Source organism: Anolis sagrei, chromosome 5 (assembly GCF_037176765.1).
Source record: "Anolis sagrei isolate rAnoSag1 chromosome 5, rAnoSag1.mat, whole genome shotgun sequence".
In the NCBI taxonomy this organism is placed as follows: Eukaryota; Metazoa; Chordata; class Lepidosauria; order Squamata; family Dactyloidae; genus Anolis; species Anolis sagrei.
Window position 1 is genome coordinate 194926354 of NC_090025.1, and position 26253 is coordinate 194952606.

The 26253-nt window shown below is 44.1% G+C and overlaps 1 protein-coding gene across 1 annotated transcript in view; it reads right to left on the bottom strand.

Moving 5' to 3' along the window:
- Positions 1-26253, bottom strand: part of UBE2H (ubiquitin conjugating enzyme E2 H) — a 111392-nt gene that overhangs the window by 18574 nt on the left and 66565 nt on the right. Inside the window, exons 2-3 of the mRNA XM_060776381.2 lie at positions 21088-21164; positions 16056-16130 (exon numbers count right to left, since the gene is read on the bottom strand). Coding sequence (XP_060632364.1) covers positions 16056-16130; positions 21088-21164 — 152 coding nt within the window. The remainder of the gene's footprint in view (positions 1-16055; positions 16131-21087; positions 21165-26253) is intronic.

Genomic DNA, 26253 nt, shown 5'->3' on the forward strand with positions numbered 1-26253 from the left:
GTGTTCACTGGACCATCCAAAAGGTACCACTATCTGCACCGGGACTGTGGCGCAGCTGGCTGGGAGTCAGCTGCATTAAGATCACTACTGACCAAAAGGTCATGAGTTCGAAGCCAGGTCAGGGCCGGAGTGAGCATCCGACCAATTTGTGTAGTTTGCTGTCAACCTTTGCAACCCGAAAGACAATTGCATCTGTCAAGTAGGAAATTTAGGTACTGCTTATGTGGGGAGGCTAATTTACGATGCCATAAAAATCTCCAGCAAGCATGCAAAGAATGAGGAAGTATTCTGTCAGTGTCACAAATGGATGGTGAAACAACAGCTCCCCTGGTGGCCAGAATATCCTCACGAAAAAGCTGGAATGTTAAATAGCCTCTGTGTGTCTGTCTATATATGTTGTGTGTCTATGGCATTGAATGTTTGCCATGTATATGTATGTTGTAAACCGCCCTGAGTCCCCTGCGGGGTGAGAAGGGCGGAATATAAATACTGTAAATAAATAAATAAGTAAATAAATAAATAAATAAGCTATTCATATGGACGGTTTTGGAGGATGTCGGGATACCAGATAAGGGATGCACAATCTGTAATAGTAATATAAGGAGCTACAACTCAACATTTTCCTTTAAAAACAAGGGAAGGGGAAGACGGACCTCTCCAGCAACTGGAACCAAGGAAAACCTTATCAGTGTAATGTCAATATATATTGTACAAGTTTAAAATCTCCACTATGCTAGCTGTGAAAGAGTTAAGTTGTGGGGCATTATGAAGCATGTGTGGAACAGACAAGGATACTACACTTGGAGGACCATCATCCTCGGACTACAAGGGATCGCCTAAGTAAGTAAGTAACAGACAAGGAAGATGTTGCAATACATTAGGAGGCTGGACACCAAATTAAGGTGCTGATAACAGTGGGGTGTGAATATAGCAGACACAATTTGTTTTTTCTCTTGGCTCTTCTCCCTTGCACCTGACGGTGCTAACGGGTAAGTGTTATTGCAATGAATGAAATGTAAATAAAGATAAGAGCCGCTACTGAAGCAGAAACAACTGTCTGAAATCAGTTAATTGGACGGTAAGAAGCAAGTTGGCCAGCAAATTGCATTGATAAACCTTATGATGTTGGTTTTATTGTTTTTATTGTGATTTTATATTGTTCAATGCTTAATCTGTATTCTGCTATTATGTGTACTGACTTGTAAACTGACTTAAGTCGTCGATAGGCTGAGAAAGGCGATATACAAGTATAATAAATAAATGATGACACTATGTAGCACAATTTTTGTTCCTGTGTTATCAATGTCATTTCTTAATTTGTTCTATCATAAAAATAAGAGCCGCTACTGAAGCAGAAACAACTGTCTGAAGTCAGTTAATTGGATGGTAAGAAGCAAGTTGGCCAGCAAATTGCATTGATAAACATTATGATGTTGGTTTTATTGTTTTTATTGTGATTTTATATTGTTCAATGTTTAATCTGTATTTTGCTATTATGTGTACTGACTTGTAAACTGGCTTAAGTCGTCGATAGGCTGAGAAAGGCGATATACAAGTATAATAAATAAATAATAAATAAATGATGACACTATGTAGCACAATTTTTGTTCTTGTGTTATCAATGTCATTTCTTAATTGGTTCTATCATAAAAATTAGAGCCGCTACTGAAGCAGAAACAACTGTCTGAAGTCAGTTAATTGGATGGTAAGAAGCAAGTTGGCCAGCAAATTGCATTGATAAACCTTATGACACTATGTAGCACAATTTTTGTTCCCGTGTTATCATTGTCATTTCTTAATTGGTTCTATCATAAAAACATGAGAAAGGTTTATTATGCTGCAAAAACTGTGTTTCTGCAGGAGACGCTGCAGAACATTTTGCTATGGTGTTTCAATGAATATCTCTGAGAGTTTCAACCAACACAACACAACACAAAAAAAGATTTTGGAGTAGAACAACTAGTTTCAAAGTAAGGACTGTACAATGAAACAGGAAATAACACTTTCAAACCAGGAACAGAACATTTTTCAGATTTAGTTACATGACAAACCCCTGTGGATGCTAACGATTGTGGCACTAGAAGAAAAAGGCATCAGGTGAGGTCAGGATAAGTCAGGCTCACCTGCTGCAAGGCAAGCAAGTGGCTTAGCATTGTACCTTCCCCTTTGCCCTTCCTAATCTGGAACCTTAATCCTAATCTCCTCCCTGAGTCTAGGCTACAACAGGTTCGGTCCGGTTTTCTCTCTCGGCAGCATTGAGATCTTGAGCCGACGTCAGGATGGTTGCAAAACGAGCTGGGCTTCTTCCTCCAGAAAGACAGTAAAGTGTGATCTCTAGGCAGACAATGGCTTCATAAACACAGGTGGGGAGCCATTTGGTGGTTGCACAACAGGTGAGCTTCAGGTCTTGGTGCCAGCTGCACCACTGTGCCATCCAGCCAGCCTGTGTGCTATGATGCTCAAAACATATATTGTTGGTCTCTGTCTTCCCCTTCGCAAAAGCTTGGTGCCTCTTCTGCACAGAATCCTAGAGTTGGATGGGAACCCCAAGGGCCATCCAGTCCAACACCAGTCTGCCAGGCAGGAAGAGCACAATTGAAGCCCCACTGAGAGATGACCATCCAACCACTGCTTAAAAACCTCCAGAGAAGAAGGCTTCACCAGACTCCGAGGAAGCAGCATATTCCTGTTGGATCATTTTCTAGCCTTTAAATATACTTTATCAAACTTCAAGCCCACAACAGAAGTGAGTACTGACATTCCCAGTAACTCTAGAGCAGTGGTTCCCAACCTGTGGTCCATTATTATTTATTATTTATTTATTTGTTTAGGGTTTTTATATCCCATCCTTTCTCAACCTCCGCAGAGGGACTTAGGATGGCTGACAAAGCGGCACCCCATGGCGCCCACATCAAAACATAAATATACAATTAACAGCAATGTAATAATAATATAAAACAATATAAAACAGTATAAAACCATATAAACAATATAAAAACAATATAAAAACAGGCAACAAATAGTCAGTGGTCACCAATTTAAATCATTATCCAAGGGCAGCCCATCAGTTCTAAATAAGTCAACACGTCAGTGGGTCAGCCTATTCTCCAAAGGCCTGATCCCATAGCCAGGGTTTACGGTCAGGAGCAGTGTTTCCCAATCTGGGGGTCAGGACCCCTGAGGGGGTGTGAGGGGGTGTCAGAGGGGTCGGCAAAGACCATCAGAAAATATAGTATTTTCTGTTGGTCATTGGGATTCTGTGTGGGAAGTTTGACTCAATTCTAATGTTGGCTGAGTTCAGAATGCTCTTTGATTGTAGGTGAACTATAAACCCCAACAACTACAACTCCCAAATGTCAAGGTCTATTTTCCCCAGACTCTACCAGTGTTCACATTTGGGCATATTGAGTATTTGTGCCAAGTTTGGGCCAGATCCATCATTGCATGAATCCACAACACTCCTCTGGATATAGGTGAACTACAACTCCCAAAATCAAGGTCAATGGCCACCAAACCCTTCCAGTGTTTTCTGTTGGTCATGGGAGTTCTGTGTACCAAGTTCGGTTTAAATCCATGGCTGGTGGAGTTCAAAATGCTCTTTGATTATAAATCCCAGCAACTACAACTCCCAAATTACAAAATCAGTCCCCCCCAACCCCACTAGCCTTCACATTTGGGCATATTGGGTATTTGTGCTCTATTTAGTCCAGTGAATGAAAATACATCCTGCATATCGGATATTTACATTATGATTTATAACAGTATTAAAATGACAGGTATCAAATAGCAACGAAAACAATATTATGGTTGGAGGTCACCACAACATATGGAATTGCATTAAGGGGTCATGGCATTAACAAGGTTGAGAACCACTGGTCAAGAGGGATGCAGCAGATCTAATTTCACTCGGGAGGGAGTCCCACAGCCGGGGGGCCACCACAGAAAAGGCCCTGTCCCTTGTCCTCACCAGACGCGATTGTGACAATGGGGGGACAATGAGCAGGGACTCCCCAGATGATCTTAGGGCCCTAGGGGGATCGTAGTGGGAGATACGTTCAGACAAGTAAACTGGGCCAGAACCGTTAAGGACTTTATAGGCCAAGGCCAGCACTTTGAATTGTGCTCGGAAGCTGATAGGCAGCCAGTGGAGCTGGCGTAACAAGGGCTTTGTGCGCTCCCTGTACCCAGCCCCAGTGAGCAGCCTGGCTGCCGAACGTTGGACTAGTTGAAGCTTCCAGGCAGTCTTCAGAGACAACCCCACGTAGAGTGCGTTGCAGTAGTCTATTCGGAATGTAACAAGAGCATGGACGACCGTGGCCAAGTCAGGCTTCCCAAGGTACGGGCGGGACCACCAATGGTCCCCAAGAACCACCAATGGACCACCAATGGTCCCCAAGAACGAAAACATGGTCCATGGCCTCACAATTACTAAACCATGGCCTTGAAACCACGCAACAAGAGTGACGGGTCACACAAAACCGTCTTATAATACCAAGACAACGGGGATGTTGAGAAGGGAGAAGTTGACGACCCAAGAAATATGACTATTACCACCTCAGCTCTAGATGATTAAATATGGGTTGTTGTAGATTTTCTGGGTATATGGCCATGTTCTAGAGGCATTTTCTCCTGACGTTTCGCCTGCATCTATGGCAAGCATCCTCAGAGGTGGTGAGGTCTGAGCATGCTTGCCATAGATGCAGGCGAAATGTCAGGAGAAAATGCCTCTAGAACGTGGCCATATAGCCCGGAAAACCTACAACAACCCAGTGATTCCAGCCATGAAAGCCTTCGACAATACATTGATTAAATATGGTTTTCTGTGGGTGAGCAGATGGCGACTAGTGGATGGCTTATGTTCTGTATAAGAAACTAGAGATAATAATAATAATAATAATAATAATAATAATAATAATAATAATGTCTCTGCAAAGACTCCGGCACAAGCCAGTTAAGGTGGTCCCAGTGGTGATCGGCACACTGGGTGCAGTGCCTAAAGACCTTGGCCTGCACTTAAACACAATAGGCGCTGACAAGATTACCATCTCCTAGCTTCAAAAGGCTACCTTACTGGGATCTGCACGAATTATTTGCTGATACATCACACAATCCTAGACACTTGGGAAGTGTCCAACGTGTGATCCAATACAACAGCCAGCAGAGTGATCTTGTCTGCTGTGGACTCATCTTGTTGTTTTAGAAAGAGTTTCTAATAATAATAATCATCATCATCATCATCATCATCATCATAAACAGCAAAAGGCCTCCTGACTTGGATCTGCGCGCATCATTCGAAAATACATCACACAGTCCTAAACACTTGGAACGTGTTTGACTTGTGATTTTGTGATACAAAATCCAGCATAGATATCTCATTTGCTGTGACATACTGTGGTTTTGTGTCAATAATAATAATAATAATAATAATAATAATAATAATAATAATAGGCTGGTTCTTTAGTTTTCCATTTCTGAGATGCTATTTCCAAAAAAGAGAGAAGCAATATTTTTAAAAATGCCATAAATAAAAATAATTGGAGGGAGGGCTGACAATAGTGCTGTAAAAGCAAACCAAGGCTGTCTTAAGAGGCAAACAAAACTAGAAATAGATTCTACGCAAAGGTCTATTTTAAGTCCTACAAACAGCATGGGCCTGCTGACTCAAATAAAGAGGTCGGCGTGACTGTCTCTGGGGATTTGTCACATTTCCTCACCAATTCCCATGAAAGCTCTCTGTTACCTTAAGAGGCAAGAGGGTTGGCTAGTCCCTCCGTGTCTGGATTTGCAAAACCACTCTTAACTGGAAAGGACTGAGGTTGCAGTCTCTTCTCCAAAACCCAAAATAAAAACATCCATCTGTAGAGACTGTATACACAAGGGTGTGCCCCAAGTTTGCAAAGTCTGCTGAAAATTATATTAAACAAACAGCACAAGGAAGCAATTCCCAGCATCCTCCCACCATTCTAATGATGGCTGTGGGATGATGGGAGTTACCATCCAAAAGATCTAGGGCCAGCAGTTTAGGGAAGACTGCCATTGGGACTTATTCTTGGAGTCATCTCCATTCTGAGTTCAGACAAAGGCCTTGAGGCTACAGCAGCATCTGGTCGAAATACTGGACCTTCCTGTTTCAACTTCCACTTGTGTTCCATGCAAAACAAGACACGGGTAACCTTGAATTGCCCATTTGTAAGTTTCTAAAAGGATGCCAGGTAGTAAGTAACTTTTTCCAAGGCTACCTCCCTGCATTAGGAACACTACCTCACACAAAGAATCTCAAGCATTCGCAGTTACTTCTCAGTATGTATAGAAGGTGGTGGCCAACCTTTTTGTGACCAGGGACCACTCTGACCAGGGGCCACTTGACTAGGGGCCACTTTGACCAGGGGCCACTTTGACCAGGTAACCACTTTGACCAGGTAACCACTTTGACCAGGGACCAGCTTGACCAGGGACCACTTTGAGCAGGGACCACTTTGACCAAGGACTACCTTGACCAGGTGAGCACTAAGACCAGGGGCCACGTTGACCAGAGACCACTTTAACCAAGGACCGCCTTGACCAGGGACCACTTTGACCAGGGACCACTTTGACCAGGGGCCACGCTGACCAGAGACCACTTTGACCAGGGACTACCTTGACCAGGTGACCACTTAGACCAGGGACCACATTGACCAGAGACCACTTTGACCAGGGACTACCTTGACCAGGAGCCACTTTGACCAGAGACCACCTTGCCAGAGACCACTTTGACCAGGGACCACTTTGACCAGAGACCACTTTGACCAGGGACTACCTTGACCAGGTGACCACTTAGACCAGGGACCACTTTGACCAGAGACCACTTTGACCAGGGACTACCTTGACCAGGTGACCACTTAGACCAGGGACCACTTTGACCAGGGGCCACGTTGACCAGAGGCCACTTTAACCAAGGACCACTTGACTAGGGACCTCTTTGACCAGGGACCTCTTTGACCAGGGACCACCTTGACCAGGGACTACTTGACAAGGGACCACTTTGACAAGGAACCACTATCCAACATTGGTACCAAAAAGATGATGAATCACTTTTTGGTCAATTTTAGATCTGGTTTGGGATGTTGATCCAAAAAATTGCACTGAACATAACTCAGAAACCACTGGATGAATTGACATAAAATTTTGACACAATACACCTAACAGTCCAACGAGTGTCCATCATCCCTAAAACACACACACACACAAAACCCTCAGTGGAGCAGACTTAAAAACCCCCAAAATACACCATATATTCATATAGACATGCACACATTCATACTCACACATGTGCATATATGCACAAGCACACATAAATATACATACACACACACACACACTCAAGCACACATACACACAAATATACACATGCACACACATACATACACACAAATATGCATATAGACAAGCACACACATATACATAATATACATACACATAAACACCCAAATACACAAATATATATACATACACACACACACATATATACACCCATATGCAAAAACACATATACACAAATATATATACACAGAAAATACATATACACAGACTGTGCCACACCAATGCGTGGCAGGGGATGGCTACTATATTTTAAATTGTGTGGTAATACTTTTAATGTAAGTTGCTTTAAGTCTCCCTTGGGAGAGACAAAGCGGAATATAAATAAACATAATAATAATAATAATAATAATAATAATAATAAGGCTGAAATTGCTTGCAAGCTTCTGCATTGTTTTGGCTGGCGAAGGTACAGCTCTTCTTATGGAACACAACTACCTTTCCTTTCACTATGGAAATATCCCTAATCCATCTAAAACACAGACATGTGCCTTTCACCTTAAGAACAGACAAGCATCCCGAACTCTGAGGATTATTACCTGGGAAGGAATCCCACTGGAGCACTGCAGCACACCCAAATACCTGGGAGTCACTTTGGACCGTGCTCTGACCTACAAGAAGCACTGCCTGAACATCAAGCAAAAAGTGGGCGCTAGAAACAATATCATACGAAAGCTGACTGGCACAACCTGGGGATCACAACCAGACACAGTGAAGACATCTGCCCTTGTGCTATGCTACTCTGCTGCTGAGTACGCATGCCCAGTGTGGAACACATCTCACCACACTAAAACAGTGGATTTGGCTCTTAATGAGACATGTCGCATTATCATGGGGTGTCTGCGCCCTACACTACTGGAGAAATTACACTGTTTAGCTGGTATTGCACCACCTGACATCCGCCGGGAAGTAGCAGCCAATAGTGAAAGGACCAAGGCAGAGACAACTCCAGCTCATCCCCTGTTTGGGTATCAGCCAGCACGTCAATGACTGAAATCTAGACATAGTTTTCTAAGATCTACAGAGGGACACACTGGAACACCTCAGCAAGCGAGAGTCCAAAAGTGGCAGGCACAAACCCAGAGCCTCAATCCATGGCTGATACCAAATGAGAGACTCCCCCCTGGGCACACAGAAAACTGGGCGACTGAACAGACTGCGCTCTGGCACCACGAGATGCAGAGCCAATCTCAAGAAATGGGGCCACAAAGTGGAATCCACAACATGCGAGTGTGGAGAAGAGCAAACCACTGACCACCTGCTGCAATGCAACCTGAGCCCTGCCACATGCACAATTGAGGACCTTCTTGCACAACACCAGAAGTACTCCAAGTGGCCAGATACTGGTCAAAGGACATTTAATCAACTACCAAGCTTGCAAACTCTGTGTTTTGTCTGTCTGTCTGTTTTTTGTTAAAAATACAATACAAATGTCTGGTTGCTGATGACACGATAAATAAATACTATGTAAATATGTCTGTCCTTTAATCCCAAAGGGAAAAAAATATCAAATGCAGCATCCGGGAACCAAGCGATATACCTATTTCAAATATGTTCTATATGATATGGATATCATCAAAGACAGAACGCCTATCAAGGACACTGATCATTTGATCATGGCTTGCTTCCAGTGCGGTGTGCCCTCCTATCCACTAGAGGGCAGCCACACATTATCATATTTTCTAAGAGATTGATGCATTTTTCTGTTAAGGTATAATAAAAAGAGGAGGAAGGAAAAAAAGATTCCTGTATTAAACTATGTAACAAAATTTGATATATTTTTTCTGTTCCTGGTTTGAAAGTGTTGTTTCCTGTTTAATTGTGTGGTCCTTACTTTGAAAGTAGTTGTTCTGCTCCAGAAACTTTGTTTTTGTGCCACAAACTATGTTGAATTGGTCGAGATTCGAGATATCCATTGAAAAATCAGGATGTCTTGTAGTTTAATTAACTTTTTCCATGTTTTTATGATAGAAGCAATTAGTAGGAAATGACATTTAGAACCCAGGATCAAAAATCATAGATGTTGTTGTTTTCGTTGTTGTTGTTATTTTTGTACTGCTGCACCTTTAAGACCCACCAATGTATTTCTGCCTCTTCTTTTATGGTCTATAACTTAATAAAATGTGAAAGTGGCCCAGAATGTAGAAAATTTATGCTGAATCTGAAAGGTGTCCCATGACTTTCTTCCTCTCCTGTTTTTATACATATTTTATATCCTGAGAAAAATGTATAATATCACAAAGGACGACCACCTCACCCGCCTCATAGGAAACCTGCTACAAAACAGGAGCTTCTTTGTTGAGTTCCAGGGCCAGAGAAGCAGATGGCGGAAACAGAAGAACGGCCTGCCTCAGGGGAGCGTGCTTGCTCCATCCATGTTCAACATCTACACAAATGACCAGCCACTGCCAGAAGGGACAGAGAGTTTCATCTATGCTGATGATCGTGCCATCACCGCTCAAGCAGGGAGCTTTGAGATGGTAGAACAGAAGCTCTCCGAAGCTCTAGGTGCTCTTACTGACTATTACAGGGGAAACCAGCTGATCCCCAACCCATCCAAAACACAGACGTGTGCTTTTCATCTCAAGAACAGAGAAGCATCCCTAGCTTTGAAGATCACCTGGGAAGGAATCCCACTGGAGCATTGCCGCGCACCCAAATACCTGGGAGTCACTCTGGACCGTGCTCTGACCTACAAGCGCTGCCTGAACATCAAGCAAAAAGTGGGCGCTAGAAACAATATCATACGAAAGTTGACTGGTACAACCTGGGGATCACAACCAGATACAGTGAAGACATCTGCCCTTGCGCTGTGCTATTCTGCTGCTGAGTATGCATGCCCAGTGTGGAACACATCTCACCACACTAAAACAGTGGATGTGGCTCTTAATGAGACATGCCGCATCATCACAGGGTGTCTGCGCCCTCCACTACTGGAGAAATTACACTGCTTAGCTGGTATTGCACCACCTGACATCCGCCGGGAAGTAGCAGCCAATAGTGAAAGGACCAAGGCAGAGACATCTCCAGCTCATCCCCTGTTTGGGTATCAGCCAGCACGTCAACGACTTAAATCAAGAAATAGTTTTCTAAGATCTACAGAGACACTCGCTGGAACACCTCAGCAAGCGAGAGTCCAAAAGTGGCAGGCTCAAACCCAGAACCTCAACCAATGGCTGATACCAGATGAGAGACTCCCCCCTGGGCACACAGAAGTCGGGGCGATTTGGAAGGCGCTGAACAGACTGCGCTCTGGCACCACGAGATGCAGAGCCAACCTCAAGAAATGGGGCCACAAAGTGGAATCCTCGACATGTGAGTGTGGAGAAGAGCAAACCACTGACCACCTGCTGCAATGCACCCTGAGCCCTGCCACATGCACAAGGGAGGACCTTCTTGCAGGAACACCAGAAGCACTCCAAGTGGCCAGATACTGGTCAAAGGACATTTAATCAACTACCAAACTCACAAATTTTGTATTTTGTCCGTTTGTTTGCTTTGTTCTGTTAGAAATGTAATATAATTTGACTGGTTGTCCTGACACGACAAATAAATAAAACATGAAAGCATTAGCATATAATTTAAAATAGTACTAATATGTAAACATTGAAACAGGATTATATATGAACAGTATTAAAATTCCCAGTGAAAAACCATTAAAAACCACAAAACCCATCTTGACCCCAGATGGGGCTCCCTAAGCACAATGTTGGAGTTGCAAAAAAAAAAATGGCAATAGTAAATATGCAGAAAATGTTTCACCCAAACCTCATAAAAAGGGAGCAATCAGCCTTGTAAATGCTGATTTGTTATCTATATAAATAAAAATGTAATGTTCGTTTGTGGGATTAACAGAACTCAAAAACCAGTGGGCCAATTGACACCAAATTTGGACACAAGACACCTATCAACCCAATGTATGTCCTTCACTCAAAAAAAAATGATCTTGTCATTTGGGAGTTGTAGTTGCTGGGATTTATAGTTCACCTACAATCAAAGAGCATTCTGAACACCAATTATGGCATTGAACCAATCTTGGGGCAAAGAACTCCCATGACCAACAGAAAACACTACAAGGGTTTGGTGGGCATTGACCTTGAGTTTGGGAGTTGTAGTTCACCTACAACCAGAGAGCACTTTGGACTCAAACAATGATGGATCTGGACCAAACTTGGCACAAATATTCCCTATGCCCAACTAGGAACACAGATGGAGCTTGGGGGAAATAGACCCTGAAATTTGGGAGTTGACGTTTCTGGGATTTATAGTTCACCTACAATCAAAGAGCATGCTGAACCCCACCAACAACAGAATTGGGGCAAACTTCTCACACAGAACCACCATACTCAAGGCCATCCAATCCAACACCCTTCACCAGGGCAAGAAAACGTAATCAAAGCCCTCCTGACAAAGAGTCATCCAGCCATAGATATAGATAGGTATATATGAGTCACACACACACACACAGATATAGTATAGATTTGAAAGGGACCCCTAAAGAAGGACAATTATATGTTGCATGTTCCAGAGCAGGCAAACCAGACACTCTCCACATCCACACTGACATAGAAACAACAAGGAATACTGTTTACCCACAATAATAAAGGAATGACATATATTAGAAATCATTACTTTCATACCTATTTGATATACGTAGGATTGTGGGAAAATTGCTTGTGTGGAAAGGGGGTCACAATAGAAGCTCTAGTCCAGTGTTTCTCAACCTGGGGGTCGGGACCCCTGAGGGGGTCGCGAAGGGGTGTCAGAGGGGTCTCCAAAGAAAACACAGTATTTTCTGTAGGTCATGGGGATTCCATGTGGGAAGTTTGAGTCAATTCTATTGTTGGTGGAGTTCAGACTGTTCTTTGATTGTAATGAACTATAAATCCCAGCAACTTCAACTCCCAAATGTCAAGATCTATTTTCCCCAGACTCCACCAGTATTCATATTTGGGCATATTGAGTATTTGTGCCAAATTTGGTCCAGATCCACCAAGTTTGGTCCAGTCCACAGTGCTTTCTGGATATAGGTGAACTACAACTCCCAAACTCAAGGTCAATGCCCATCAAACCCTTCCAGTGTTTTCCATTGGCCATGGGAGCCAAGTTTGGTTCAAATCCATCGTTGGTGGGGTTCAGAATGCTCTTTGATTATAGGTGAACTATAAATCCCAGCAACTACAACTCCCAAATTACAAAATCAATCCTCGCACAACCCCACTTGCATTCACATTTGGGTGTTTTGGGTATTTGTGCCCAGTTTGGTCCAGTGAATGAAAATGCATCTTGCATATCAAATATTTACATTATGATTCATAACAGTAGTAAAATGACTGTTATGAAGTAGCAACGAAAGTAATGTTGTGGTTGGGGGTCACCACAACATGAAGGACTGTATTAAGGGGTCACGGCATTAGGAAAGTTGAGAACCACTGCTCTAGTCTATTCAACCTCCTGCCAGGTCCAGATCAGCTTCCAGTTGTGAACTTTGTGCAGAAAGTTATTATTTTCTTAGGTCCAACTCCGAGATCTGACATTGGCTTTCCTTCCCAATGACCACATCTTGTTTTTCTTTCAAAAGCAAATCCTCTTTGTTTTGGTGTTTCTGCAATCGTTATTATGGCATGGAGTGCGCAATGTGTGGCTGCATGGGTCCCTTTTCAGTGGGTTTGCAACCCTTGGTGGCACAGCATTTCTAATCGTAGAGAAAATAGTGTTTGATGAACATGTGTTTGATTGACAGCACCTGGGTATGACTGTGAATGTCATGATGCAATACCTAAGGGAATGTGGTAATGGCTGAGTCACAACCATGATGTTCTCTCTTATGTCTGTTATAACAGGTTGTGCTTTTTATTTAATTTGAGTTCGTTAAGTTATAATTGGTATTTATGTGTTGGGTTGTATACATTTTGTTAGTATGGATGTATTGTTGTATTTGGGCATTGAATGTTTGCCTTTTGTGTTTGGAATCCGCCCTGAGTCCCTTTGGAGAGATAGAGCGGAATATAAATAAAGTATTATTATTATTATTATTATTATTATTATTATTATTATTATTATTATTATGTAAGGGTTATTGCAAAGAGGTTGCATCAGCCAGTGTCCCTTACTGGCCAGGGTGGTCCATGCCTTAGTCACCTCCAGATTGGATTACTGTAATGCGCTCTACATGGGGCTGCCCTTGAAAACGGCCCGGAAATTTCAATTGGTTCAATGGGCGGCGGCCAGGTTGTTAACTGGTGCTCCTTACAGGGAGCGGTCAACCCTCCTGTTTAAGGAGCTCCATTGGCTGCCGTTCATTTTCCGATCCCAATTCAAGGCACAGGTGCTTACCTACAAAGCCCTAAACGGTTTGGGACCGGCCTACCTGCGCGACCGCATCTCCGTATACGAACCCATACGACCCCTTCGATCATCTGGAGAGGCCCTGCTCACACTCCCACCTCCTTCACAGGCACAATTGGTGGGGACGAGGGAGAGGGCCTTCTCGGTGGTGGCCCCTTGACTCTGGAACTCACTCCCCAAGGACATCGGACATGCCCCAACTCTGGCAGTCTTTAGGAGGAGCCTGAAAACGTGGTTGTTCCAGTGTGCCTTCCCAGAATAAGGAAACTCCCAGCAATATGTCCTCTAAATGCATTTTACTATGGATCTAGGAGTGTCTGCACGCCCCATCCCTCTCTGAAAACTCTATCCTAGATCATATATTTCATCTGTTCATGCTCAGCATTATTTTTAAATTTTAATTATTACATTTGGCCCAGCCATAGGTTTTTAAACATCGCTGTGTTACTGTTAATGTTTATTGCTTATTTTGGTTATGAGCTTTACTTTATTGTTTTGTATTATTTTTTATTATTGCTTTTATTATTGACTAGCTGTGCCCTGCCACGCGTTGCTGTGGCCTATAGTAAAACTTATCAAAGTTGAGGTAGATATCTGGACTATTATGTGCGGCAGGGGGAATGATGGAGCCTGGGGTTGCGTGTGTGTGTGCGGCGGCCGGGGGAGTGGGGTTGCGTGTGTGTGTGCGGCGGCGGGGGGAGTGATGGAGCGTGGGGTTGCGTGTGTGTGTGCGGCGGCGGGGGGAGTGATGGAGCATGGGGTTGCGTGTGTGTGTGCAGCGGCGGGGGGAATGGAGTTGAGTGTGTGGCGGCGGAGGGAGTGATGGAGCGTGGGGTTGCGTGTGTGTGTGAGGCGGCGGGGGGAGTGATGGAGCGTGGGGTTGCGTGTGTGCGTGTGGCGGCGGGCGGAGTGATGGAGCCTGGGGTTGCGTGTGTGTGTGCGGCGGCGGGGGGAGTGGGGTTGCGTGTGTGTGTGCGGTGGCGGGGGGGGGTGATGGAGCGTGGGGTTGTGTGTGGGTAGCGGCGGGGGGAGTGATGGAGCGTGGGTTTGTGTGTGTATGTGCGGCGGCGGGGGGAGTGATGGAGCGTGGGGTTGCGTGTGTGTGTGCGGTGGCGGGGGGAGTGATGGAGCGTGGGGTTGTGTGTGTGCGTGCGGCAGGGGGTGTGTGTGCGCGAGAAGCGGGGCTTGGAGTGGGCGTGGCTTCTGCAGAGGGAACGTTGGCCGGAAAGCTGTGTGCGCGCGCCAGGGAACTTGCGGCTGGGCACCAATGCGCATGCTCAGTTGTTTTGCCGTTTTGTGAGTGTGTTGTTGTGTTGTTTTTCATTTTGAGTAGATATGTTTGTACCTTGTGGGTTGTGTTATGGACATGGGAATTTTGGTTAAGTTTCGTTGGGGTTTTTTTGAGTTTTGTTGTTTTGCCGTTTTGTGAGTGTGTTGTTGTGTTGTTTTTCATTTTGAGTAGATATGTTTGTACCTTGTGGGTTGTGTTATGGGCATGGGAATTTTGGTTAAGTTTCGTTGGGGGGTTGTGGAGTTTTGCTGTCCGGTTGAACCAACCTAACAGATTTATATATATAGATGTATTGTGGGCTCGGCCTCAAGTAAGCCGCACCGAGTCCCTTGGGAGATGGTAGAGGGGTATAAATAGAGTTTTATTATTTATTATTATTACTGATGACCTATCAACAGATGGCTATATAAGGAGGAGGAAAGAATCCATCTTTCTCTCTCCTGTGTGACTCAGTGTGAGTATCTGCCTGTGTTCTGTATGTGACTATCTGATGACCTTGATTGTTTACAAGTACAAGGAAAGTGGATCTGTGTATCCTGGTTGTATATTTGTATATTTTACAACTGTGAAGATTAAAGTCTCTGGCTATTTTGGATGAAAACGTGAATCCGTGACTTTACTAAACATTGTGTAGACAAGGTCAGATGCCGGCAGTCGGACTCTGTTGAGAGATGGGCTGAAGCATGTTTTTATTGTGAAAGGACTCTGCTGCATTGTGCTTGCTTCTGGGACACTTGCTATCCAGCTTGCAGCTGTTCAGGGAGGTCATGATTTGGAAACTATAAATCACGTACCAGCATCCTGTGACAGATCCCTTCAGGTGTCCTAGAGTGACCTTTCACCTGGGGAAGAAGACGAAATGTAGTCTCCTAGATCATTCGGTTGGCTGTTAAGAATTGTGGAAGTGCAAAGTTGGCCCAGGCCTGACCTAGATGCTCCAAGGAGTTGCAACTCACCTTTGGCCGTGACTCCTTTGCAACTGCTAGTTGTACATTTAAAAACCCATTGGGTTGCAGAGGATACCAAGGGTGGAAAAATAGGTCTCATGGGAAAACGTTACCTATAGATGGGGATTTGAAGGGGTATTTGTCGGGAAGGTCCACTCTAACTTTCCACACGCCACCTTCGTACGGTGCTGCAAGGAGAGAAGGAAGGCAGGTCAGTTGTGCAAAAATGGAGGCAACTTCCCTTATTCCATCGCATTGAGCCACAAACAACAGCAATGGGACAGATCCTGTGTGCAATCCAAAGCTTTCCAAAACCCATGTTTGCTTTCTTCCCCTTTTCGATGGAAACAGTAATGCAAACAGCTTTTCTCTTTGTTTTTCTCCTTTCAAAACAAAAGGGAGCGGAAAACTTTATTTTAAAATAGATTTAGACACTCAAGCGTGGCTTGGGAAGGACCCTATATCGGGCTGATGGTATCAAGAAACAAGTCTTGTCTGAATGCGTACGTTGTCCATGCCCAAGGCGTTCTTCTGGAGCTAGAAACGTTTTTCGGAAAAGGACAGAGTTTGACGTGGAAATCTACCAAGAAGCACGGCAGGCCTGTCTGGAATATTCCAAATCCTTTCAAGGACACCATCGAACTAGGAGGGATTCAGAAGTTAACCCCAAACAACTCACCTACATCAACTTATGCATAACTCAACCTTAAGGGCAGGTTTTGGGGGCAAAAGTATGGATTTGGATGTGAGCCCTAGATAAGCTGAAGGTCATTCTGCAGAGAAGGGAAAAGGGTCAGTTGTCCAGGTCCTTAAAAAGGCCAGAATTGGCACTGCCATGCAGAGAGAATAAGGGGGGGGGGAGATCAGTGCTTTTTTGGGGGTTCTCCCAATACAGACGAAGCTCTTGTTTTTGCAGCTTTACTCAGAGAAGGTGATAACAGAAACAGAAAGCTGGAAACCATGAAAATGAACAAAATCTGGCTACCAGTATTAAAAAAAAAACTCTAAAATTAGAACAGCACAACAACAGAGAGGAAACAAACAGAGACATCTAATCACCTCTCAACAAAAGATTGCTCCAGGCACTGCCAGGCAATCAAATGCTACTCAAGGTGGTCAGTTGAAACATTCACACCTAGCTCCAGCAGACAAGAGTTCTTTGTCCCACCCTGGTCATGCCACAGATATATAAACCCTTTTTCCTAGTTCCAACAGACCTCACTACCTCTGAGGATGCTTGCCACAGGTGCAGGCGAAACGTCAGGAGAAAATGCCTCTAGAACATGGTCATATAGCCCAAAAAAACCTACAATAACCTGATAAAATGTACGTTTCTCACCTTGACCCATAGGTTTTGGGGCATCAATTGTTTCCAGACTTATACAGAGATTTTAGTAAGGAGATGCTGCAGATTATGTTTTTATGGCTTTGTTTGGTTTTTTTTATATTACATGTTAATGTTTTAATTGTATTTATAATTTGTTTTTAACTTGCATTTTATACTTGTGGAGGCATCGAATTGCTGCCCATTATGAACCGCCCTGAATTGCCTTCAGGCTGAGAAAGGCTGTATATAAATGTGGTAAATAATAAATAAATAAATAAATACAAGGATGCTTTTAATTGCCATCGAGTCCACTTTGACTTAAAACTATGAATGAGAGACACTTCCAAATTGCAGTACTCCCAACAGCTCGAGTTCGTGTCTTAATTATTAACCCTGACTTATTAGGACTATAATCTGATTGGAGAAAAGGTAAGCAAACATTTAATTTCATTGAATTAAATCTGGTCGTATAGGAAAGCCGCTCAGGTATTATTATTATTATTATTATTATTATTATTATTATTATTATTACTCCTCTTTATCTTTCCCAAAGGAGAGACCACGTGGCTTACAATTAAAAGTATGACACACATAATTTAGAATGTACAAATATGCAAGGTATAGAGCCAGCCCTTCATATTTGTTGTGCTTAGGGGCACAAAACATCCATGAAAGTGAAATAATACGAATACATGTCTATGTTTCATATACCTGGGACGGAACAAAAAAATTACTCACACTCTGAACTCTTTGTCGTGTTTACATTAACTAGTTGTGCTGCCTATCTGCTTTATCCTCCTTTTGTTCCATACCTAGATTGATCAATCGAGCGATCTATCTGTGAGACATTCGGGGAAAACCTTGTCCCGCTTTTGTTGGGGCCCCCAATACGTTTTTTGTAAGCCTCCCAAAATTGGGAGGGCTGTTTTCGGTTCTTTCGTTTAAGGTAAAGGTAGTCCCCTGACATTAAGTCCAGTCATGTCTGACTCTGGGGTATGGTGCTCATCTCCATTTCTAAGCCGAAGAGCCAGCGTTGTCCGTAGACACCTCCAAGGTCATGTGGCCACTGGCATGACTGCATCGGGGCTCGTTCGTTTAGGGGCCCGGAAATCAGACCTTCATGGGGAGGGGCTTCCCACCCACTGGCTTCCCTGCCTGCACGCCCAGAAAGCACATGCACCTGCCAGTACTGCAGCCAAATGCCTCTTACTCTAGAGCTGCTCAGCTACATGCGGCCACACACACCCGGCCCAACAAATGTGAAAGACTGCATTTATGGCAGGGCGTGTAGGCAGGCCCAGAAAGTGTGTGCGCCTGCCAGTACCTGAAGCCAAGTACTTCTTACTCTAGAGTAAGAGGCGCTTAGCTGCAGGCATGCTCTGGGCCTGCCTATATGCCCTGCCACATACTCTGAGAGTGCATGTATGTCAGGGCGTGCAGGCATTCCTGGAAAGTGCGTGCATCTGCCACTACCTGCAGCTGAGCACCTCTTACTCTAGAGTAAGAGGTGCTCAGCTGCAGGCATGTTCCGGGACTGCCTACACGCCCCGTCACACACGTCCCGCTACTCTCTGAGAGTGCGTGTCTGGTGGGGTGTGCAGGCAGGCCCAGAGAACGCCTGCAGGCGAGCTCCGGGCTGGCCTGCCCGCATACCCTTGCCACTACCTGCAGCTGAGCACCTCTTACTGTAGAGTAAGAGGTGCTCGGCTGCAGGCATGTTCCAGGCCTGCCTACACGCCCCGCCACACACGTTCTGCTACTCTCTGAGAGTGCGTGTCTGGCGGGGTGTTCAGGCCGGCCTGCCTGCATGCCCCTGCCACTACCTGCAGCTGAGCACCTCTTACTCCAGAGTAAGAGGTGCTGAGCTCAGCCATGCTCCAGGCCTGCGTACATGCCCCTCCACACACGTTCTGCTACTCTCTGAGAGTGCGTGTCTGGCGGGGTGTTCGGGCCGGCCTGCCTGCATGCCCCTGCCACTACCTGCAGCTGAGCACCACTTACTCTAGCGTAAGAGGTGCTCAGCTGCAGGCATGTTTCGGGCCTGCCTACACGCCCCGCCACATGTCCCGCTACTCTCTGAGAGTACATGTCTGGTGGAGTGTGCAGGCAGACCCAGAGAACACCTGCAGGCGAACTCCAGGCTGGCCTGCCTGCATACCCTTGTCACTACCTGCAGCTGAGCACCTCTTACTCCAGAGTAAGAGGTGCTGAGCTCAGCCATGTTCCAGGCCTGCCTACACGCCCCGCCACACACGTTCTGCTACTCTCTGAGAGTGCGTGTCTGGCGGGGTGTTCAGGCCGGCCTGCCTGCATGCCCCTGCCACTACCTGCAGCTGAGCACCTCTTACTCCAGAGTAAGAGGTGCTGAGCTGCAGGCATGCTCCAGGCCTGTGTACATGCCCCTCCACACACGTTCTGCTACTCTCTGAGAGTGCGTGTCTTGCGGGGTGTTCAGGCCGGCCTGCCTGCATGCCCCTGCCACTACCTGCAGCTGAGCACCTCTTACTCCAGAGTAAGAGGTGCTGAGCTCAGCCATGCTCCAGGCCTGTGTACATGCCCCTCCACACACGTTCTGCTACTCTCTGAGAGTGCGTGTCTTGCGGGGTGTTCAGGCCGGCCTGCCTGCATGCTCTTGCCACTACCTGCAGCTGAGCACCTCTTACTCCAGAGTAAGAGGTGCTCTGCTGCACGCATGCTCCAGGTCTGCCTACACGCCCTGCCACAGTCTGAGAGTGCGTGTCTGGTGGGGTGTAGGCAGGCCCAGAGCACGCCTGCAGCCGAGCTCCGGGCCTGCCTGTCTCTATACACCATCACACATGCACTCTCTTTCCAAGGCAAGGAGGCAAGTTCGGACGCACACGAAAGCAGGCTGTAGGCAGGCTTTAGTGTCGAGCACATTTTCGTGTTGTGGTTTCGTTTTGTGCTTCCGAATAAACAGAAAACACAAAAGAAACAGTAGAAACTAATTTTGTGCACATGTCTACTATCTATCTATCTATCTATCTGAAGATATGTTTGTTTGTTCTGTTTGCAATAATAATAATAATAATAATAACAACAACAACTTTATTTATATTCCGCTCTATCTCCCCAAAGGGACTCAGAACAGATCCGAAACATAAAAGGCAGACATTCAATGCTCGAATACAACAATACATCCATGCTAACAAAATGTATACAACCCAACATATAAATACGAATTATAACTTAACAAAGTAAAATTAGATAAAAAGCATAGCCTGTTATAACAGAAATAAAACAAAACATCAAAGATCGATATAAAACAAAACATCAACATTTTTGGGGGCAAATCGATTAATCATTACTCAAGGTATCTATTGAGCTGGTAGGGTGAGCAGGGCATGGATACGGATGGCAACTATTATTATTTGTGTTTAATTCTGTCTTAATGTTTGAATATTTGTATATTTTACATTATATACAAATTCTTTTATGTCAAGACACTTGGAGTCCCCTTTAGGAGAGATAAAGCAGGGTACTACTACTACTACTATTGCTAATTAATAATAATAATAATAATAATAATAATAATAATAATAAGGTCTGATTGATCTGGATCAAATTTGGTACGTAGGCCCTTCATTATCCAACTTAAAATAATTCTTTTTTTTGTCTGTTACCATATTTTGAATATAGCCAATTATTGGGGACATAGGCAAGTATGAAAAGACCTCCACCCTCACCTGATTCGGACATCTTGCATTTCCCCCAATGCTTTCTTTACTCACTGGGAAACTTTTTGTATAGTACCAGCTACTCAAAGCATTGCAAAAGGTGGCGTATATTTGCATACTTACTTCCTTGTGGTCCATAGAACTTTACTACAAACTCGTTGAGTCCTCCCAGGATCGTGACCTCGTGCTTGCTTTCAATGCTGGAGAAGAAGCAAAGTCAAGGAAAGGTTCGGAAAACAAGGAAATGTTCAGAAAATTTGCAGGTGAAATGGTGGCAACCCTGGATTAATCCTCCCTGTAGTATCTATATAAATAAAAATGTAATGTTCATTTGTGGGATTAACAGAACTCAAAAACAACTGGGCGAATTGACACCAAATTTGGATACAAGACACCTAACAACCCAATGTATGTCCTTCACTCAAAAAATTGATTTTGTCATTTGGGAGTTGTAGTTGCTGGGATTTATAGTTCACCTACAATCACAGAGCATTCTGAACCCCACCATCGATGGAATTGAACCAAACTTGGTACACAGTTCTCCCATGAACAACAGAAAATACTGGAAGGGTTTGGTGGGCAGTATCCTTTGGGTTTGGAGTTGTAGTTCACCTACATCCAGGACTCAAACAGTGATGGATCTGGACCAAACTCTACACGAATACTCGATATGCCTAAATATGAATACTGGTGGAGTTTGGGGAAAATAGAATCTTGACATTTGGGAGTTGTAGTTGCAGGGATTTATAGTTCACCTACAATCACAGAGCATTCTGAACCCCACCAATGATAGAATTGGGCCATACCTCCCACACAAAACAGCAATGTGTGGCAGGGGACGGCTAGTTATAGAATATATTTGAAGTTAGAGCCATTGATTAAAGTGCAGAGAAGTATTGAACAGATAATAATCGAGTGCAGAGACCATTTCATTGTAAGTCAACAAGTTTGTGGCTGTTGTTTATCTACATCCTGCCTTTTGTTGACTAGTTTAGGACTCTAGGGATGCTACGAAAGTTAACGCAGACCTCTATCTATCTATCTATCTATCTATCTATCTATCTAATCTATCTATCTATCAAAAGTCAAAGCTTGTTTGTATGTATGTATCTATACTTATTGGGATTTATTTTGCAAGATGGCCCAGAGAGCACTGTGACTCCCGCTGACAACTAATCTGGACCAAACTTGGCACACAGACCCCCCCCCCCCCCCATGACCAACAGATAATGCTGGTCTGGGGAAAATGGGCCTTGAATTTTAGAAGTTGTAGTTCACTTACAAACAGAGAGCACTTTGAACCCAAACGACGATGGATCTGGACCAAACTTGGCAAGCAGACACAGCATGACCAACAGATAATGAACGCTAGAAGTCTTTGTAGGAAATGGAGCTGGAATTCTGGGAGTTGTAGTTCTCCCATACCCAGGCGTCATTCTGAACCGAGCTAACAATGGATCTGGACCAAACTTGACAAGCAGATGCAGCATGACCAACAGATAATGAATGCTAGAAGTCCTTGCAGGAAATGGAGCTGGAATTTTGAGAATTGTAGTTCATCCATATTCAGATGTCACTCTGAACCCAGCCAACAATGGATCTGGACCAAACTTGGCAAGCAGACATAGCATGATCAACAGATAATGAATGCTAGAAGTCTTTGTAGGAAATGGAGCTGGAATTCTGGGAGTCATAGTTCTCCCATACCCAGGCGTCATTCTGAACCCAGCCAACAATGGATCTGGACCAAACTTGACAAGCAGACGCAGCATGACCAACAGATAATGAATGCTGGAAGAGTTTGGGGGAAATGGACTTTGAATTCTGGGAGTTGTAGTTCACCCATATCCAGGCGTCACTCTGAACCCAGCCAACAATGGATCTGGACCAAACTTGGCAAGAAGTCCCAGCATGACCAACAGATAATGCTGGACAAGGTTGGGGTAAATCAAAATAAATACATATACATCATTGACATCATTATCAAATGCCACATCTCATCAAATACATCCTATGACAGCAAACCCACTCCACTGCCAGCTCTCTCACAATCCCGGGGAGAAATTTGCAAGCATCTTGAACCCTTAACCCATAACCTAGAAGCCAAAGGACACGATTCCCCCTCCAGCTCCACAGTAAATGCTCCACAAGAGGAAACGACAGCGCATGAGTGGAGTGCAAGACCAATGCATGCAAGTCGAACTAATTGCTTTTGTCCTCAAGTAACCTACTGAGAGGGACGTCTTTTCCAAGGGCAAGCCCTGCCAATCCTGAAGGAGACAATGGGAATATTATTTCCAGAAGAAGCAGCTGCCTTCTTCTGGAAGGAAAAAAAAACAGCTGCCGATCGAAGGGAACGTGGAACAACATTTTTGAGGAATGCCGTAAGACTTGAGTGATCGAGTGCTAAAGTGAGAACAAACACAGACTCAGGCCAGGATCCTATCATATATGGATCATTAATGCATGGAATAATAGCCTTGAATGAAAAGTAATGCCTCCACCTTCATAACTCCTCAACTGCTGGAATGCGGCAGGTACTGGCTCGTTCAGTAGACTCTCCTCTACAGTTCCATTTTGGCAGGAAGCCTTAGCATTGAATGGTTGTGCTGTTAAAGTGTGAAGTATGGAACCCTGGGCAGACGGTCGGTCAACATGACTTAAGCAACGTATGCGGCAGGTACTGGCTTGTTCAGTAGACTCATGTACAGAAGTGTTTATTATAACGTGTTTAAAACTGTATTTGTGTTTTACATTTGTTGCCTATGGCTGGAGCGACCCAGCTGTGAGAGATATGTTGCCATGGAAACAAGGCAGAAGAGGAGGTGGGAGGAGCTTAGAGAGAAAAAGGTTTGAAAGTGACAGTTAAGTTTCAGTCAGGAGGAAGAGACCCTGAGAGAGAGCAGAGTCAAGTAGGGACTCTGAGAGTGTAACTCAGTCAGGAGGAAGAGACCCTGAGAGAAAGCAGAGTCAGATAGGGACTCTGAGGAGTGAAGAAGTGTAGAGTTAGTTTAGTGTTTGTGAATATTTCTTCAGCTAGGGAGCTGAAGGGTAAAACCTCGTTAGATTACTTTGGTTAAAAGAACTAACTGAGGCTTGTATGAGTGCCAGTCGGTGGAAGACTGGAGTTCTATTATTTGATCCAGTATAGATCAAACAGTGAGAATATTCACAGCAGGGAACACTAAATAATAGACACCTTCACCAGAGCAAGAGTTTAAAAGTTGTAACATCCAAGGCTGAATTGTATCTCTACCAAGTCATATTGTAACCACCAAGTATATGCCAAGCATAACCTCTCCATATTGTAACCATCAAGTATATGCCAAGCTGAACATCTTTATATTGCAACCACAAGCTTTGTTCAACAATAAACTTGTTCTCTTTGTTATTTTAAAATCTGCCTCATCTCCATTGATTTTACGTTCGGCGCATTCCACTCTACAAAAATTACCTCACAACATAAACAGAGACATACAGAGACTTTGATACCAGCGTCTCTGTACATTATGGTGGCAGTTTAATTAGCATTTGACGGAGGTTCCTTACAGTTTTTGGTTATCCCATTTCGGTGGGATTAATACTTCTTCACATATTTTTGGTGGCAGACGACGGCGTTAATACTTCTTTACAACTCTCCTCTACAGTTCCATTTTGGCAGGAAGCCTTAGCATTGAACGGTTGTGTTGTCAAAGTGCAAAGTATGGAACCCTGCGCAGACGGTGGTCAACGTGACTTAAGCAACGTGCAGCCATAGAATTCTTGACAGCAGAAGGTGTCACGCCAAAGGAGATTCATCAGAAAATGCAAGCTCTTTATGGGGATTGTGGAACGGTTTGGGGAAATGGACTGTGTTGATGGGGATTGTGTTGATGTGAGTATTGTGCATCATTGGGAGAGCAAGTTTACAGATGTTGAGGTGATACCTTCTGCTGTCAAGAATTCAATGACTGCACGTTGCTTAAGTCGCATTGACTGACTGTTTGCACAGAGTTCCATACTTCGCACTTTAATAACATAACCGTTCAATGCTAAGGCTTCCTGCCAGAATGGAACTATAGAGGAGAGACTACTGAACAAGCCAGTACCTGCTGCATACCAGTACTGTCATCTGTTGAGGCGTTACGAATTTGGAGGCATTACTTTTCATTCAACCCTCGTACAATCCAGTCCAAAGGAGAGTCTACTGAACAAGCCAGTACTGGTACTGCATACCAGTACTGTCATCTGTTGAGAAGTTATGAAGGTGGAGGCATTACTTTTCATTCCACCCTCATACAATCCAGTCCAAAGGAGAGTCTACTGAACAAGCCAGTACCTGCTGCATACCAGTACTGTCATCTGTTGAGAAGTTATGAAGGTGGAGGCATTACTTTTCATTCAACCCTCGTACAATCCAGTCCAAAGGAGAGTCTACTGAACAAACCAGTCCCTGCTGCATACCAGTACCGTCATCTGTTGAGAAGTTATGAAGGTGGAGGCATTACTTTTCATTCAACCCTCGTACAATCCAGTCCAATCTCATTCTGGAACACACAATTTATTGGATATATATGCCATTTTCCTCCCAAAATGGGGTTACAGATCAAGATGGCGAAACCCTGCTATGCTTCCTACACTAGCTGCAGGAAATCTGTTGACTGGAGGGTAGGCAGTCAGGGTGAGCTCCTGCTGTTAGCTCTAGCTTCTGCCAACCTAGCAGTTCAAAAGAATGTAATGCGAGTAGATCAATAAGTACTGCCTCGACGGGAAGGTAAAAGGGTAACACGATTGGAGAGGTCTATGGAAAACAGGCTCCTCGACATGGAAAAATGGAACAAAAGCACCTTCTCATGCCCAGAGTTGAGCATTGCCTCCAGACGCCGGAGATGGAAACGGGGAGGTTTTTACTTCTGTAGGTGTATTGGATGTCGTTGTTGTTCACGGTGTAAAAGGTATTGAATGTTTGCCTTGTATGTGTATACTGCAATTCGCTATGCGTCCTCTGAGGAGATAAAGCAGTGTATTAAATAAAGTGTATTATTATTATTATTATTATTATTATTATTATTATTAAACCTTAGACTTCTTCACCAGTTTGTATAGAGGGTATTCTCATCCAATACATAGATGATGATGATGATGATCATTATTATTATTATTATTATTATTTATTACTATTACTATTATTATATATCTGAAGGAGAAGAAAATACTTTAGGTTACAACAACATCTGTTATAGAACTCCAGTATGCTGATGACAACATTGTCTGTGCGCATTCAGAAGAAGACCTACAAGCCACTCTAAA